The 16135-nt window shown below is 37.6% G+C and overlaps 1 protein-coding gene across 2 annotated transcripts in view; it reads right to left on the bottom strand.

Moving 5' to 3' along the window:
- Positions 1–647: 647 nt before the first annotated feature.
- Positions 648–16135, bottom strand: part of SHROOM3 (shroom family member 3) — a 130374-nt gene continuing 114886 nt past the window's right edge. For both annotated transcript variants that reach the window (XM_053461658.1, XM_053461659.1), the window contains 7 exons: positions 11750–14948; positions 7388–7452; positions 5697–6563; positions 4889–5380; positions 2903–3050; positions 1613–1885; positions 648–1318 (listed from right to left, as the gene is read on the bottom strand). In XM_053461658.1, coding sequence (XP_053317633.1) covers positions 974–1318; positions 1613–1885; positions 2903–3050; positions 4889–5380; positions 5697–6563; positions 7388–7452; positions 11750–14948 — 5389 coding nt within the window. In that variant the 3' untranslated portion in view covers positions 648–973. The remainder of the gene's footprint in view (positions 1319–1612; positions 1886–2902; positions 3051–4888; positions 5381–5696; positions 6564–7387; positions 7453–11749; positions 14949–16135) is intronic.

Here is a 16135-nt window from a genome sequence, read left to right as displayed (position 1 = left end):
CAAAAAAAACACTAAAAAAAGGATAAATTATTAAAAAAAAACTTTTTTTAACCATTCCAAACACAAGATACTGGTTATTGGCACTCTCTGCAGCTGTCTGCACTTCATCCATACATGGTTTCCTTTTCTTAGTGCCACAAATGAAAATAATCAGGGATGAAATTGTTTTTATGTAAACTGAAAACATGAAGTTGGAGAAGTCATTTGCAGAGGGTCATTTTTTTACAACGTACAAAAGGTTTTTCTAGAGCTAAGTAATGGTCATTCTCTTTTACGAAAACGAGAGGAGTTTATTCATAAATAGAAGGAATTCTGTTATTAAGGCATCCGTGAATCACGACTAACAAGAGAACCTGACTGCACCGTGATCCTTTCCGTTCCTTAGTTTGGAAGGGTGAAGAGTGGAGAAGAATATGAGCAAGTGTTCCAAGTAAAAATAAAATGTTCTTGCAGTCCAGACCGGTGTCTTGTTTTTGTGATGTCTCCACATCCTCTGTATTACATGCTCTGTAGTGTATTTACTCACGTGTCAAATCATGCACAGCTCACATGGGTAACAAACAACTTTCAACTCGGATGACCCCAAATCTATGTTTCAAGTTTGATCCCTTCGAGTGATTTTGTGTTTTGTTAGAACAAATTCTTGGTTTTTATTATTTTTGTGTGTGATCCGTTAGAAAAGATCTACACGGAGTTATAGTCTCCACGGGGCAGGAGGGCAGCTGTCTCAGGGGCAGCAAGGTGAGAAGCCCTATACTTATCAGCACAGGACATATCCAACCTTACCTCGAGCTCCAAGAATTATAGCTCTGGCTCTACAAGGTGAAAATATTGCATGGCAAAAAAAAAATATTAATAATAAAAAAAAACACCAAGAGATCTTATTTAAAATCAATATTTTTATGAAAACGTATTTATGTATTTAAATTATCAGTGCTTGTTATTTCTTGCCTGCAGGTGGCTGCAGGAAACGTTAAAGTGAAGAGGTTAATGGTGGAGGTAAATTCATCTGTCTCAAAGGTGACGCGACTTCTTTCGAAGGCACTTTTCCTCTGATTTGGAAATCACTAGGCAAACTTTCCAACAAGCATCTTAACTGGTCCTGTCCGAGTTTAATTTTGTCATCTAGCTCCCTCTGTTCAATCAGTAAGGCGGATTTCATTTTGACGAAATGTTGGTATTCTTGAAACTGTTCCCCTGTGAGGTAGTTTCCTAAGATGTCCATCACCAACTTCTCACGGCGGTCAAGATTATCTTTAAGTTCCCTGGCATCCTCGTGTTGACCAGAGAGTTGTTTTTTCTTTTCGTTCCATATTTTCTGTGAGAACAAAAATAGAAATTTTTCTCAAAGTACATATAATTGTGGAAAGTGAAGCCAAAGTAGAAATGTAGTCTCAGAAATATATGTCTTCAATTCTCATTGTTATCTCCAGAAATAAATATGTGGTCTTTTTAGTTGCTCTTTCATGCAAAGTTTAATAAATCTTTTATATCAGGGGACATTTCTTGCTGCATGAAGGAAATCAGAAAACAAATGAAAGGATCATGGAGCGCCCTACATAAAAAAGGTGATGGAATATTGGATATGGTGAAGGGAATTATCTGCACGTACCATTTCCGCAGCACCTGTATCTTCGCTCAAATTGCTAAGTACATTCTCCACCCTTGCCAGGCGTCCTGAGAGTGACAGCAACAGATTCACCACTTTATCCAGATCTCCTATGAACATTTTATATTTATCAAACTCATTGGGTTTACAGAGGCTTTCAATCAGTGCCTCCACCTCTTCTCCGAGCTTGTTGTTAAGCTTGATGTCGACCTGAAGGCTTTCCTTGGCATCCTGGAGAACCTCCAGCTTGTGCGTAAGGCTGGTAATCAGCTCTGCCTGCATTGGAAAGAAATACACAATTGCATGGGTGATTTGTATCGATTGCTATACTTTATTATTCCTGTTTCAACTTTGTACGTGTGTGCTTTTTAGAAAAATGTTGCACTGACACCTAGCCTATCCCATCTTTTCAGTTTGACCTCTGTATTAAGGGCCAGATTGAGCCTACCCTCTCACTTATTATAGACAATTAGTCTGGAAGCCCAGCCATCTTTGTAATGCTGTATTTCAGGTAAGACTCACCTTCCATGGGGTGGCTTGCTGTGGCTTATGTGCTATGAACAAAATACAGCACTAAGACTTCATGTTAAACCATATGTTTGTGGGTTCGTAGTTGTATGCAGGTAATTTTTGTATTTGTATTTTTTAAAATGTGGCTACATTTCATGTCATTGCTGCCACGATATATATTGTGTCTCTGTATTAATTCTTTAAAGCCAATATCCCTATACTCTTCTGAATAAAGATTCCTTGTAGCTCTAAGAAGAGGAACCCTCCTTGTCAAGGTAGATGATGGTGAGGGTGCTGTGTCTAGTCTAGGGCATCAATTCTAATAACTATATTATTAACTGTAACTGGAGTGGTGCTTCCATGTAGATGAGTGGTTGACTGTGGTAACCATCTTGTTCTGTTACTAATGCATCAGAAGGCATCTTATTCTGGTCTTTAACCCAATGAAATCATAGCACCACAGGGGGCATTATGTGACAGAGATTAATACTGTGGATGCCTTGTGCGTGGTAGGCCCCCAGGCATGACAAGCAGAGCATAGAAAAGTAGAATCTGACAGCAGATAAAAACCATTTGTCTCATCTAGTCTGCCCATTTTTCTGATGTAAGGACTCAAACCCCAGTCAGTCCTTGGTCCTGTTTTCGTGCCCAAAGTATATTTCATCAGTAACATTATGACCAAACATATGACCAATTCAGGTTCTAGATTAGGGGTTTAATGTGGTTTAATATTTAGAAAGGATAAAGAGCGATTGGTAGTTTCTTGTAATACGTGCTCATTACCTTCTTTTCATTCACATCAAAATCTTCTGTCCCCGCAGCTTCCAGCATCTGTTTGCTTTTCTTCAGGAGTTCAGCTTTGGGGGCTGAAATGGCATAGTATGCAAAGCTTCTGTCTGTATTTTCTGAGGTTTCTTTTCTTTCTTCTTTTCTGTGTAACCAATACAAACATATTTAAATATATTCAACAAAAAGGTACTTGGTGCTTGCTATTCCATGTCCGCTAAAGTTAGCAGATCTGAGCTAGTAATCTGGTTTATAATGTTCCACCATACATTTGCCACTAGGTGGAGCTCCTAATCTTCGATTTGAGGTCAGCGTTCGTTATGTAATAGAAAAACGCTCCGAATCATAATATAAGAGTTTACTAAATTCTAGGTGTTTATCACCATCTGTGGAGTGTAATACCTTATTGGTTCATACTACATGTGACAAAAAGCAAAAGGGAAAGTATGTCGGGCAAAATTAAAGGGGTCTTTAGAAAAAAAAACAATAAAACTAAAGTTAAAACACTTTCATATCTTGAATACGGTAGACAGAACAAAAAAATAAATAAATATATATATATATATACACAGTATGTTTATTATATAATGATCGTAACTCTTAAAAGGGTTATTTATTTAGAATAATATTACACACACCTTAAGTGTTTTTACTTGTCAATCTGAGGATGCATAGGGAATTTGAAGGTAAATTTAATGGAGCTGTGTCATGTTCTTCATTAATTTGATGATACTCAACTTCCTCCTTTTTACAGGTCTATACTGGCTTAACTTGGTACTTAAAGATAGGTGGCTCATTACAAGACAACTCTAACTACAGAATTTCTACAAACAATGTTGTAGAACAATGTTGTGCCAGGATTTTGAAGGATCTCAAGGTTAGCTTGTTAAGATGTAACCAATGTTTTGGATTATTAAAATTAAATTATTTATTTTTTAAAAACCTGCGTTTAGGCTAAAGATTAAGAGCATGCTGAGTCAGAATAAAAAATAAATAAATAAATAAAAAGATATTCAATGTCCAGATGGTTAGGGTGATGCTTTGTCAGTCTTTGTGGTTTGTTTATTACAGGGAGGGCTTACGGGACAGATTCAATTTCGACTTACTAAATTTGCTATGAGCTATGAAAGGCCTACTCCAGCAAGCTTCTCCAGCAAGAGAACGTTTCGTTAGCCCTGTACCATGCACAGTACAATCCATGGGAAGACAACTCACGGAATAAACTGTGCATTATGTTTGGCAAGCTCACTAGAGCAAATATGCCAGGGTTGGCTATTATTTACAATGCTTGATGTAGTTGGTAACTTTAAATTGCACCTCTCCTCAAAACCCGCACGGAAAATACACTTAATAAACCCTTTTGTCTGGGTGCAGGGGTCCACAGTACACACCAGATGCAATGTACCCCTAACTTGGAATAAATGAAATGTATCAGAAATATGAACAAAACTGAGAGGAGATGGCTTAATAAAATTGTGGATTATATTTCATAATGTGTCTATTATTAAAAGCTAAGCACAAATTAGGTTTTGGCAGTTTTAATGTAAAGAATAGGTAGCTCTGGGGCTGTATGTGAACTCCGATGTCTGAGAATCATTGAAACAGTAATTTGCCAACAGCTGAGACACATCCTGCAGACTGCTCACTCCTAGAATGCGAAGTCGAGTTTTAAAAAGCATTTTTAATGTTGGCTTTGGGTGATTGTCAAGACATTGAACATTGCCAAGAAATGTATATAATCTTAATACTTCTCATAACCTCACTGTGACATTAAAATAAACTTTACATTTTGTGCAATTTAGCGGTATTTAACAGATTATGGATATCATCTTCATTTCACCCATAATAGGAGTGTATAAGAACAACAGAACCACAACTTTTTCATATGTCTTCTAAAGAAATATTGTCTTTTTGGTGTATGTGAAAGTATGTCTACGGTGGAAGGCATTCTGTTCTGTATCGGTATAATCAGTGTGTACTTACTTTCCATTTTCCACTGAAGCGACCATGTCTTGTGCACTTTTGTCTTCTTTCCACTTCCTGTTATTATCCTTCAATTCTCTGCTGCTTTTTGTAAACAGACCACTCATTAAGTCCATCGTGGTCTTCATCTTTGACTCAGGATCCAAAATGTCAGCAAGAGACTTGTCTTTGTCTACAATCTCCTTAGCCAACTCCTGAGTCTTGACATCTTCTGGAGACATTATATCAGTCTGGAAGGAAGTTAAGGTGCTGCGGTTTTCACAGGGAAGGTACTCCATCTCCAAACGTTGAGAAGCACTAGACACCATGTCTTTATGAGGGGTAGAATGTTCTGCATAGTTATGAGTTACTACCCCACTGTCTGGGGTTGGTTGTGGTTCTTGTGCCGCACTGAAAGGTCTTTCTAGTGGTTGTTCATAATTTTTAATGGGTGTACGAGTTGTAATCATACTTTGGGGTGCTATAGCCATCTCTTCAATCACAACAGAAGACCTGTCAAGGAAACAGCATTCATAATATGAATTTATATTTTAACTTTATATGGATGACTTTGTTTACATTTGAAAAAGGTAAGAATGAACATTAATGCAATATTCCCAGTGCATACATTGCATTAAACTATGGATTGGTAGTCATTTACTAAAATCTATTTGCAAAAACATAAATCATGTCAAGATTACTATTCCTTGATATTAAAAATATAATTCTCCCCAAGTATCAACACTAACAAGCATCTGTGGTTATGCTTTTGTACACAGTACAGTCATTTCAATGAACTTTTGATTATACATACATAAAAATGGATTACCTTTCTTTGTCCTCATCTTTGACAGAGTTTGACAAGGTGTCTTTGCTTTCATACATCCCAGGAGAAGGATTTGGCTGTGGCTTTGTGCTTTCGTTGAGAAGAGCATCATCTATGGTGGGAGGTGCAAAATGAGGTGGAGATGGAGGAATAGCCGGATCTCTGTAAAATGCATCTACCTCTGGCTCTTTCATGAATACCTCATCATCTTCTTCATCTTGCCCCACAAAAGGGGAGGATGACTGAAGACAAGATTCGGATATGCGAAGAGATATTTTTCCATAGTGAGAAGAGGCCTCTGGTTCAGAGGAACTGCTGCTCCACATAGAATTGCTATTCCATCTAGGAGAAAGTTTATTTCCAAATGTTGGAGAAGGAGTCTTTTCCTGTGGAAACTGTTGTTCACTGGTGAATTTGGTACATTTAATTTTGGGGGGTGGTGGCCTCTGTGGTGGGGTAGCCTTCTTAATGGATACTTTTTCTGTGGAATGTTCATATGATTTGTGGTCGTGCATAGGAGATGCTTCTTTATCTACAACCCTTTTCCTATTATAGAGGCATTCTTCAGCAAAATCTGGTATGCAATGGGTGGTGGAGACTTCAACAGTTTTAGAAGGATTTGGTTGACTTGGCAATGGCACGGTTATTGACTTATACTCATGTAAATGGCTAGGAATTCCAAACTCTGGTTTAAGGCTTTGGGGTATAACCTGGTTTTTCGCGTTCATATACGCAGTGTTCTGTATGGCAATACTGCTTGTAGGAGGGAGATTTTTTTCTCCTGTGCCACCACCATTATCTTGATGAGACTCTAAAGTGCTACGGAAAGATCCTTTATCCGTTTTAACTCCACTTCTGCTTTTCAAGACACTAAAATAAGCAACACAATATGGTGTTATAAAAAATATGTCCCCCTGCAGTCTTAAGGCATTTTTTTTTAAAGCAAACAGCAAAAAAATCATTATTTGGTGATAATTACGAAATATGAGACAGTAGCCAGATATCACAGAATTTCAGTATTATAATCAAAAAGAAAACTTGAAAAGCTAACAAGCGTCACTATATGGATCCCAATAATTACTATTTACTAACATTATTCTATACTTATCCAAGCCAAAGAATAATGAATTCAGTTGCCTTTTTCTCCTTTTCCACAGTTGGTCATTGGGACAGTAATGTGTTATAACAAAGAAACGGTGGGAATTACTTATAAACTGGGAGCGTATGATACATGTAATAGCTAAAGTTTAGAAACACTGCAAGGTCTATGATGATACGTATAAAATGGAATCACCAGCCTTCATACGTGTAGTGAATGCAATAACATGACCTTGGATGTGGTAGTTAAAAAAAAACTTTGGGACAAAATACTGACAAATATTTACACATAAATGAACCACTTTTTATGTGCTTGTGTGCCTATTTCTTTGCAGATTTACTTTTAGGACTGATGGATTCCACAAGCAGTTATACTGTATACTCTAGTTTTACCACTATATTTGCATTAAGACACCTTTATGAATCAAATCCCATATATTATAGGTGGTGTTGATGCACGTAAGATTTTTTTAAAAAATAAAATAAAAAATTGATTTGTAATAGCTAATATTTAGCTCAGCTGCTTAAATAATTAAATAATCCTTATTATTATTTAATAATAAATAATAATAAGTAATAACATGCACTGAACATACCTGAATCCTTGATAAGAACCATACGAAGTGCTTTTGACATTGACGTCCTGCCTGCTCATGAGATCCTGAAATACATGAAATAACCATGTAAAGCATATTTGTTTTCAGTGTGGAATGCCAGTGATCTGCGGAAAGCCCAAGTGGATTGTTCCACATTGTACAGTCACACATCACCCAGTTACCCTATGTTTTAACCCTTCTGTGACTTATATTTATCACACCTTCTATCGGAATGGCTCCAGATTGTCTGTATTCTATTCACTGAAATTTTGCAAATGCCTCCTGGCGGTATGGAGTTACCAATGTGGACTTACATAGGTTCTTTCCACATTAACACATAGGCAGATTATATCAAAGTTGTTTGTTTCACACAATTTACATATAAACACAGCTATTTATTAAGATTTGGCACGTATTTCTGAGTTGTGGATTAAAAAACTGCTTCTATTGTTGTTTTCTTATGACAGTCGAGAGACTCCTTGTTTCCTTTTATTCTGGAAGTGAGTAAAAGTTGCTTCTCTGTTTGGACGGAAAGCGAATTAATGAAGTGGTCCAGGATATTGTCGGAGGGAATAACACTGCTTAGGGCAGATAGTAACTAATTGAAAAAACTCTGCCATTAGCTGGAAAATTCCTAGAAATGAATCATTTATATTGCCGATGTACTACTTTTTTCTATGGGTTTTTCTGAACCAGGCATAATGTGAAGTATTGGCAAATGAAATATATTTTAAAGGTACAACAGTTCCATTCCTGAAACATAGCCCCATTTCCTTACTAGAAAACACTCACTGTTGGTAAGCAATATATAATAATAATAATAATAATAATACATACTATTATTAATTATATTTTAGAATTATTACTGGACGGTGTTGCAGTATTCTATACATAACTCATTGAGTGGTAGCAGATGCTGCAGAATGTGCTGCTTATCAGAACAAAGAACTTTATGGCAGATAAGAAACATTCGGCCCATCTAGCCCACTGGAATAAGTGTAATTATGGCTCTGTAAGTTTGTTAAGGCCCTTTATGAGTGGAAAAGGTAAAGGTTGGCACCTCCTTTATAGGGGAGTGCTGGGATATTATATCTCATGATGGCAGTCTGAAGACAGCTGCTGCAGTGGTAGGTGCTAAATATAATGGAATCTGCTGCTAAATATAATGTAATGTAATGACTTCCTGGTTCTATTATTGTATCATTTTAATAAGGACATTTGTCATAGTTTTAATGGCTACAGTGGGAACTTATGCATGTATTTTTATTAATGACGGGGCATCAGTTAGTAAAAGGGTCAGTAAATGTCAAATAGAGTGCATTATAAATTGTAATCTTTTTTAAGCAGGACCACTGTTGTTTCTGTATGTCATCTTGTTATGTTATATAGTAATTGTTATGTCCTGTTAACCTTTTGTACAGCCCTGTGGAATCTGATGGCACTATATAATATAATAATATATAATAACTAATAAATAACATTAATATTAATAATAATAATGTACAGGGTAGATACAGAAATAATATAAAAAAAAATATATATATATATATAAAATACAGAATGTGTATTACTATTTTGTACTCTCAAGAACTTCCCCTTTTGCCATTATTACCATGTTTGTTTAAGCCTTTTTCACTGTACTGACCTAGGGTCTCTATCACACGGACCAATGCTTCTGGCGGTGCCAGCATTGACATTACAGAATGCCCAAACAGAGGCTGAAGCTCCAAACTCTGTAATTGGAACAAGTCCTGCTACACTGCGACCATAAATCTGTCAGCACAGAGTCATCAATAATGGCTAAGAGTCCAGGCTATCAAAAAGAAACCTATATAGTTGTGTATTAGTAGGGATATCTCCTTACTTATTTAAAATACCAAGGATGTAGTATTGAGTCCTAGAGGTAGTTGCAGCTACCCTTTCTAGGATGTAATAAGTTTAAAAAGGCTAGTGTAATTAGTTTAAAAAAGAGAACAGATGGCAAAGAACCTGTCCATGGAACCTGACGTTGTAAGAAACCTGACATAGTCTGAACAGCTGACCTAGAAGAGTTACACGAGTTAATACATGTTAATCCAGATCTGAAGGGTATTCACTTTTGGCCTGAGCCCATTGATACCTGGTTTGAATTCAACCTGCTAAAAACTGCCTGGAAGCAACAATGACTTTTTTTCCCACTGAGCCAACAATCATCAAAGAGGCCGACAGGAAGTTTGATTATCATCACAAATCTCTAATTACATACTATTAAACACTGTTATCTAAAAAGGAAGCAGACACTTATGTAGGCCCTTTCTTTGAGTTTTATGCGAAACCGTGTTTTACTATCTGAGCATTATGGACGGTCAATACAGCCCTGATTAAAATAAACACGTACTTTGTGTTTGCCATTCCCTAAACTGAAAATATACCCACCAGGCGGTCTCTCATAATCCTCTGCATTTTGTCACACAGTGCTATATAGAGAGGATTCAGGAAGTGCATAGATCTGAATCGTTTAGGTTATAAAATAGGTATCTATAGCAAAGTTATACATAGGTGATTTTTTGCATTATAACGAGACGCCCTGTCATTTTAATTAACAGGTGCACTTTAGTTTGCATTTTGTTCTCACTTTTAGTATGACTTCAACATATTCCTACATAGCTGCTGGGTATGAATGTATCACAGTAATCTACAGCCCTAAAACTCACAAGATGTGTATGGAAACATTTACTCAATTACAAAATTAACAAAGTCACATAAACTATCTTGATAAAACCACAACCCCTATCCACACCCCTAAAACCCCCAAAACAATATTTGTCCTCTTTAGCTATTTTAAATACATAGGGGTTGTATGCTATTATGTTATGGGTAATATTCAATAAATTGGCTTTTTTGGGATTTTTATATGATTTCTAAATACCTTTTAAAGCAAAAGACCAAGATACTTTAGAGTTGGAGACACTTCTGGGGTTCTGTGGAACACTCTGATACACTCATACCAGCATATATATACAGAGCTCCTAGAAAAGACGGACGTCAGCAAGGGAATAGAGTGATCTACATCTTAGAGGGATAAAATAAACTATTAATAAAGATCCGAATGCACCGCTGCCAAAGTTATTTTTCTTATTTTATGTAAACATGTCATCCTATTTTATCTAAACCAACTTAGGCCGTAAAGGGGTTAATCTAAATGTAACCAATTGATTTTAATACAGTACCAAAATCTTAACAGACAGCTGTTGAAAAATGATTTTTTTTTTCCTATTCTAAAATCGTCAAGCCTTTTTAAGAGATAATTTCATTATGAGTTACATGGGGCTATGTGTATGATGTGATTTTGGAGGTTTGGAAAGTAATCTTATTACCATTGTGGTCCATTTACTGCTATGGTGATAAAGCCACTTTCTAAACAAAAGTTAAATAAATTCAGTTTTTTTTGTACCACAGTCATATCATATACCCATATAGCAATAACAATGCAATGCTGCTATTCAATTTAGGAAACATTAATTCTAGAGATATTCTGGTGATAAGGAAGCCAGGAGAGGATACGAATATATGAATGTAGCAAGTTTCCTACTAAAAGACTTTGCCAGAAGCTTATTGTACTGTGAGCTAGTTAAAAGACATGCTATTCTTTGACCCATGAGACTATTAGCAGTCCAGGATGATCCTCAGCAACATTCCCACAACCAAAGCAAAGTAAGCGTGTGATAGTTGTGATACCCTAATGACACAATGTCCATTAACAACTGTAAACAGTTTGGGCAAAGTACTAAAAAAGCTGAGAACATTTAAAGAGGATTGTAAGAAGCAATTATGTTTGAAAATGACTGCATGTTCTTTCCCATAACATCCTTTATCAGTTAAGATATCCCGAAACAGTTTTAGTAAAATACTTATATACATGGATTGTTTTTTCTTAATATATTACTGCAGGTGCCTAATTGATTGATAAATGCTATGTGCATCTTATATTACACAGAAAAAATTTATCCATTATTAAATATCTTATGTTGTCTTCTAATTTCCTCGGTTCCAATCGGTTTCAAACCACTGTCTATCTATATATCTATGTGTAGTATATGGAAAAAAATATTAGTGTAACAAAGGAGCAAAACCAGATTCTAAAAAGAATTAGGATGCACAGTGAAGCACAACATATTTGTAAACAGAGTTGTGTAGATTATGGTGTCAAAAGATACCCAGCGGAATGAAAGGCTAGGTATTTTTCAGTAGGTTTGCAGTAGAGCCTTTTCTTTCATGCAACACTTTGGTTTTTTTGAGGTCACTATAATTTTCATATTGGAATTGTGTCAGCTCTAGCTACTTTGTCCACGTACAATGCTGGAAGGCAGTATTTACACTTACCCGGCTTTTCTTGTCATCAGCAGGAGATGATCTTGACCTGACATGGTGGGTAACTGTTTGCTGTAATGTGTCAATCAAATCCTCAGCAGATGCGGATTTACCAGACTTTCTTTCTCCTATGCTTTTTTTATAATCAACTGCTGTTGATGATGTGAATTCTGTGTGCTTGGTCACCTGGGGGCTCATACTTGGCTCAGTTTTTGTCCTGTAATCAAGTAACCTGTGGTGAGCGAAAGAGCTACTGCGGGTCCTGCTTATGTGATGGTCTGTGTCTTGCTCAAAGCTGTCTAGGTCAAAAATCCCTGATAGTCCCGGTGGAAGAGTGGAGGAAACGCGTCCAGTTTTAGAAATCGTATTCCTAATATCCCAGGCATGTCCAGGGAGGTGCTCCTGTAGAGAGTTCATGCTAGATGTTGAAGAGATACTCTGGTTATCCATGATGCTCCCCGAGAAATAGCTACTTTGTGACCTTTCTTTTAATAATCCACCTTCTTGAGAGGAAGGTCTTCGGCCAGTCTTGCGCTCTATATAGTCTGCAAGAGCATTTTGCTGGAGCTGCTTAAGCTCTGGCTTTGACAGGTTAACAGTGGAACAAGCCTTACCATCTCTTTCAAATATTCGGCGCCTGTCTGCCACTGTGTTCTCCAAGAAGCTGACATTTTGCCCCTTCTTTTGAACATTGCGTGATGATTCATTCTCAGTAGCTCCCACCTCATTCATCTTTTCTGGCTCAGAGTAGGACCTTTTTTTCTGCTCAGCTGTCAACCGTCTCCGGGGTCCAATGCGAGTTACTGGGTATGAAACCCCTTGGCTCGGAATATCTTGAACTTTAGCACAGCTATCTGTTGGAGTGATGCTGTGCCTTTCTTTTGGCACATGAGGGGACACAGGTGAAGTCTTGCTATATAGGACAGCTGACGTAGGTCTTTTGACGTTCTTTCCTTGTTTCTGATATTGAGGTGGGCTGATTTCTAGATCTTTGCGTCGAAAAGATGTTGCTTCTAGCACCTTGGATTGTGCATCTTTGATGCTGTTCCTATAAGACCTGTTAAATCCAAGAGTGTCTTGCTGAGAACTTTGCCAGTGGTCGTCTTTATTTGGCATTGTTTGGGTATCAACTGTTCTTTTATTGTCAGCTGGCATTGCTTGCAAGACATAGTGTTCATGGTTATATTGCTGTGTTTTGTCTACTTGACTCGCCACCACTTGTTTTTGAGATTCTCCTGCTCTCATGCTGTAGACACTGCCTGCTCTTTTTAACTGCTGAGCACCTGTATCTTTCTCTGTGCTGTGGGAACTTGACAGCCTACGCTTCTCGCTACACAAATTATGTTCCTGGGAATTAAACCTGTTTCGTATTTCTTCAATACTGTTTACAGATCCTCTGTTGTTTGATGACCTATTAGCTTGCCCTGTCGGGTGGGTATAATGATTTCCCGCGGTGACTTGAGATCGTTGACTCTCTTGCTCCCTTTGTTCTATCATGGAGATTTTTTCTAGCACTGAAGACCGGGGTTTATTCACCTCTCCCTTCCCATACTGTACGCTGTGAGTGCTTTGGGTGCTGCTTGAGCTTAACCTTCTTCTGGTAAAATCACATATTTTATTTTGAGATGGGGAAACAGGCTCTTCAGGTTTTACATTTTTGTTATAAAGCATCACTGAACTGTCTATATCATCAATTAATTTTGTAAAGCTTGGGCTGTCTAATTTATTTCTATGATCAGAGTCTTGTTGGTGAGGTTTGTCATGAGCTTTGCCGTTGGAAGTGGAGGTGTTACCCCACCGCTTATCTTCTAGCGTATCAGTGCCACTTTGTATTCCGTATGTTTTTGTATTGACTGGTGTTGGTGAAATCTCATGTTTGGCTTTAATTTCATCCCGGTGATTTTGAATTGAACCCACTGTCTCACTTTCTACAGGGATATGAAATCCCTGCACTTCACACTTTCTCCCCTTTTCAACACGAGTTGAGGTTTGATTTTTTGTTGCAATCTTTACTCCGGCTTTAATCTGCTGGTCACTGTTGCAGACATAGTGATTTGTTTGTGAGACATTTGTGTCCTTTTCACTTTTTGGACAACTTGTACAAGTTTCAGATCCCATTGAAAAATGCAGTTTGTATGGAGCAAAATTGCTAGCACCCTCTTGTTTTTTCTCTTTATCTTTATTAGTATGGTTTGTTGGTTGAAGCTTAGTGGTTCTAGTTTGGAGAAATTTGTAATCCTTTCCCTTGTTATCACACTGTGGGGTTGGTTCAGGTTTTTCTACAAAGACTGAAGGTGTTGAACTGTATGCTCCCTCTTTGGCTAGAGCTGGGTAAAGGCTTCCAGAGTTGTTTTTAGGAGGCAGTGGTGCGTGTGCAAAATGTGGCTCCGGAGATGGCACTGGATAGATTCCAGTAGGAAGCATTGGCTGTCCAGGCTGTGGGGCCTGTGGACAGATTTGCTTAGGTTTTATCAATGGACTGCTTTCTGGACTCTTCTCCAAAACAGTGTGCAGCTGCCCATCACCAAATGTTGGCTTCAACTGCTGACTCAAATTACTAGTACCACTGACAGGATGTGATCCAGTTGCTTTGGGGAGTGTTCTCAAACATCGGTTCTGATCTATGCTTGACCAAGAGCTGGGCCTTTCATGATGCCTTGTTACTGCATAACTGTCACTGCGTGTAGGAGGCATAGGTGCCCCCCTTTCCAGGCAATCACTCTCAGAAAAAACTCTGCTTTGCTCCAATCTGCCAGGTGGGCCACCACTGTTTCTGTTGGAATTAGTAAGTCTATTAAAGTTTCGGTTCTTGACTGAGGAAGAGTTCACCTCGTACTCTTCAGACACACCACGTTGAGCATCGTAGACTGTCTTGATATACCTGATATCTGCATGCTTTATTCCTTCTTGTACGTTATTACGGGAGTGCATACTTTCCATAGAATAGGACCTTTCCTTGGAGAACGAGGTGGGATGGTATTCTGGTATGCTGGAGTTAGTTGAGAAGGAACTGTAGGCAGAGTCTCTTTTGTTATGGAGATGAGCAAGTTGATCAATGCAGTTGGTGGACTTTGCTGGTGAAAGATAGTGGTAAGAGTGATACGTGTGTGATGTGTGATCCAGGCTTTCCATGCTCCCTCTTGAGCTGTATTGATCAGGGCTCCGTCTTAAGTACCCATGTTCGTAGCTGGAGAGATCACTTGTGGAAGAGCTGGAAGAATGAGGAAGGCAAAGAAAAGCGTTACTGTTTGCAAGGAACATTTGTTTGAACTTATAAATAAACTTGCAGATGAAATGTTTAGGTTATGGGAGGAACGGAAGAGAAAGCATATTTGGGCCATACTCTGCTCACTGCCAGCTGTCATTCCTGCATTAGTGTAAGTAATTGCTTGCGGCTGCTGTGTTCATCCTATTAATCAAAACTATAGGAATCACCCCAACATGAAGAAACGGAAAAGCCAGAACCCTGTAGGACTTCGAAAAACAACCAGTTTATCCACCATCGATCAAAGTAATCACATATTCAAGAGAAGGACTATGATGTGTGTATGTGGATGAATATGCAAACCCTGAGTTAAGTGAACGATACAGCTTGCGTGTGTTTTACTTCTTTTCTTTTTATGGAGTTGAAAGTTTTTCCTGGCACTCTTCCTGGAAACTAGCAGAATTAGACACATTTGTTTGCAGTGAGAAATCTAAACAGACAAGACAGAAGTGCAGAAAAATGAAGATTATAAAAATGAGTCCACCATCTTTTAGAGACACTTCTTAATAGGTCTTATTAAGTTTTTGTTCTGTTCGGTTATTGCAGGTGTCATTCCTATCTCAAGTGCTTACTAGCCAAAATACCACTTAAAATATTCAAAGTAACAAAGAATTGTTATTAAATTATTAGGTTATGAGCTGTTGTATAACAATGCAGAGTTTTTCTAAAACGTTTTAGGGCTAAAGTCTTCAGTTACCACATTTTGAAGATATATTTTATACACCATTTTTCACAGTCAAATAATTAAACGCAATTACAGTAACTATGAATTATGAATGGTTGCTTTTTTGTTTTGTTTGGCTATTTTAGTTGTTTCCCTAAATATTTGGAAACAAATATCTTTTTTTTAAGGCAAAGCAGATAAACATGTCTGTTGTAATGCCATTTGATTGTATTTTTCATGCTTAGACTACATGGCATCTAATTTAGGCTGAAAGACAGAGGAATGGATTCAATGTTATTCAAGTCATTGAATAGCAACTCCTCTATAGAACTAAGTGGAAGACAATGAGGTAAACAACATATATATTGGAGACATTGTTTTTTTTTAAATTCACTTCCCAGTATATGGGAGGATTGCTTTTCTAATAATTGTCAGTGATTTTGTTCCAGCATGGACTCCAGTGTAGTAT

This window comes from Spea bombifrons, chromosome 1, assembly GCF_027358695.1.
Source record: "Spea bombifrons isolate aSpeBom1 chromosome 1, aSpeBom1.2.pri, whole genome shotgun sequence".
NCBI lineage: Eukaryota > Metazoa > Chordata > Amphibia > Anura > Pelobatidae > Spea > Spea bombifrons.
Note: the sequence above shows the minus strand (reverse complement) of the source record. Positions and strands in the feature narration are given on the sequence as shown.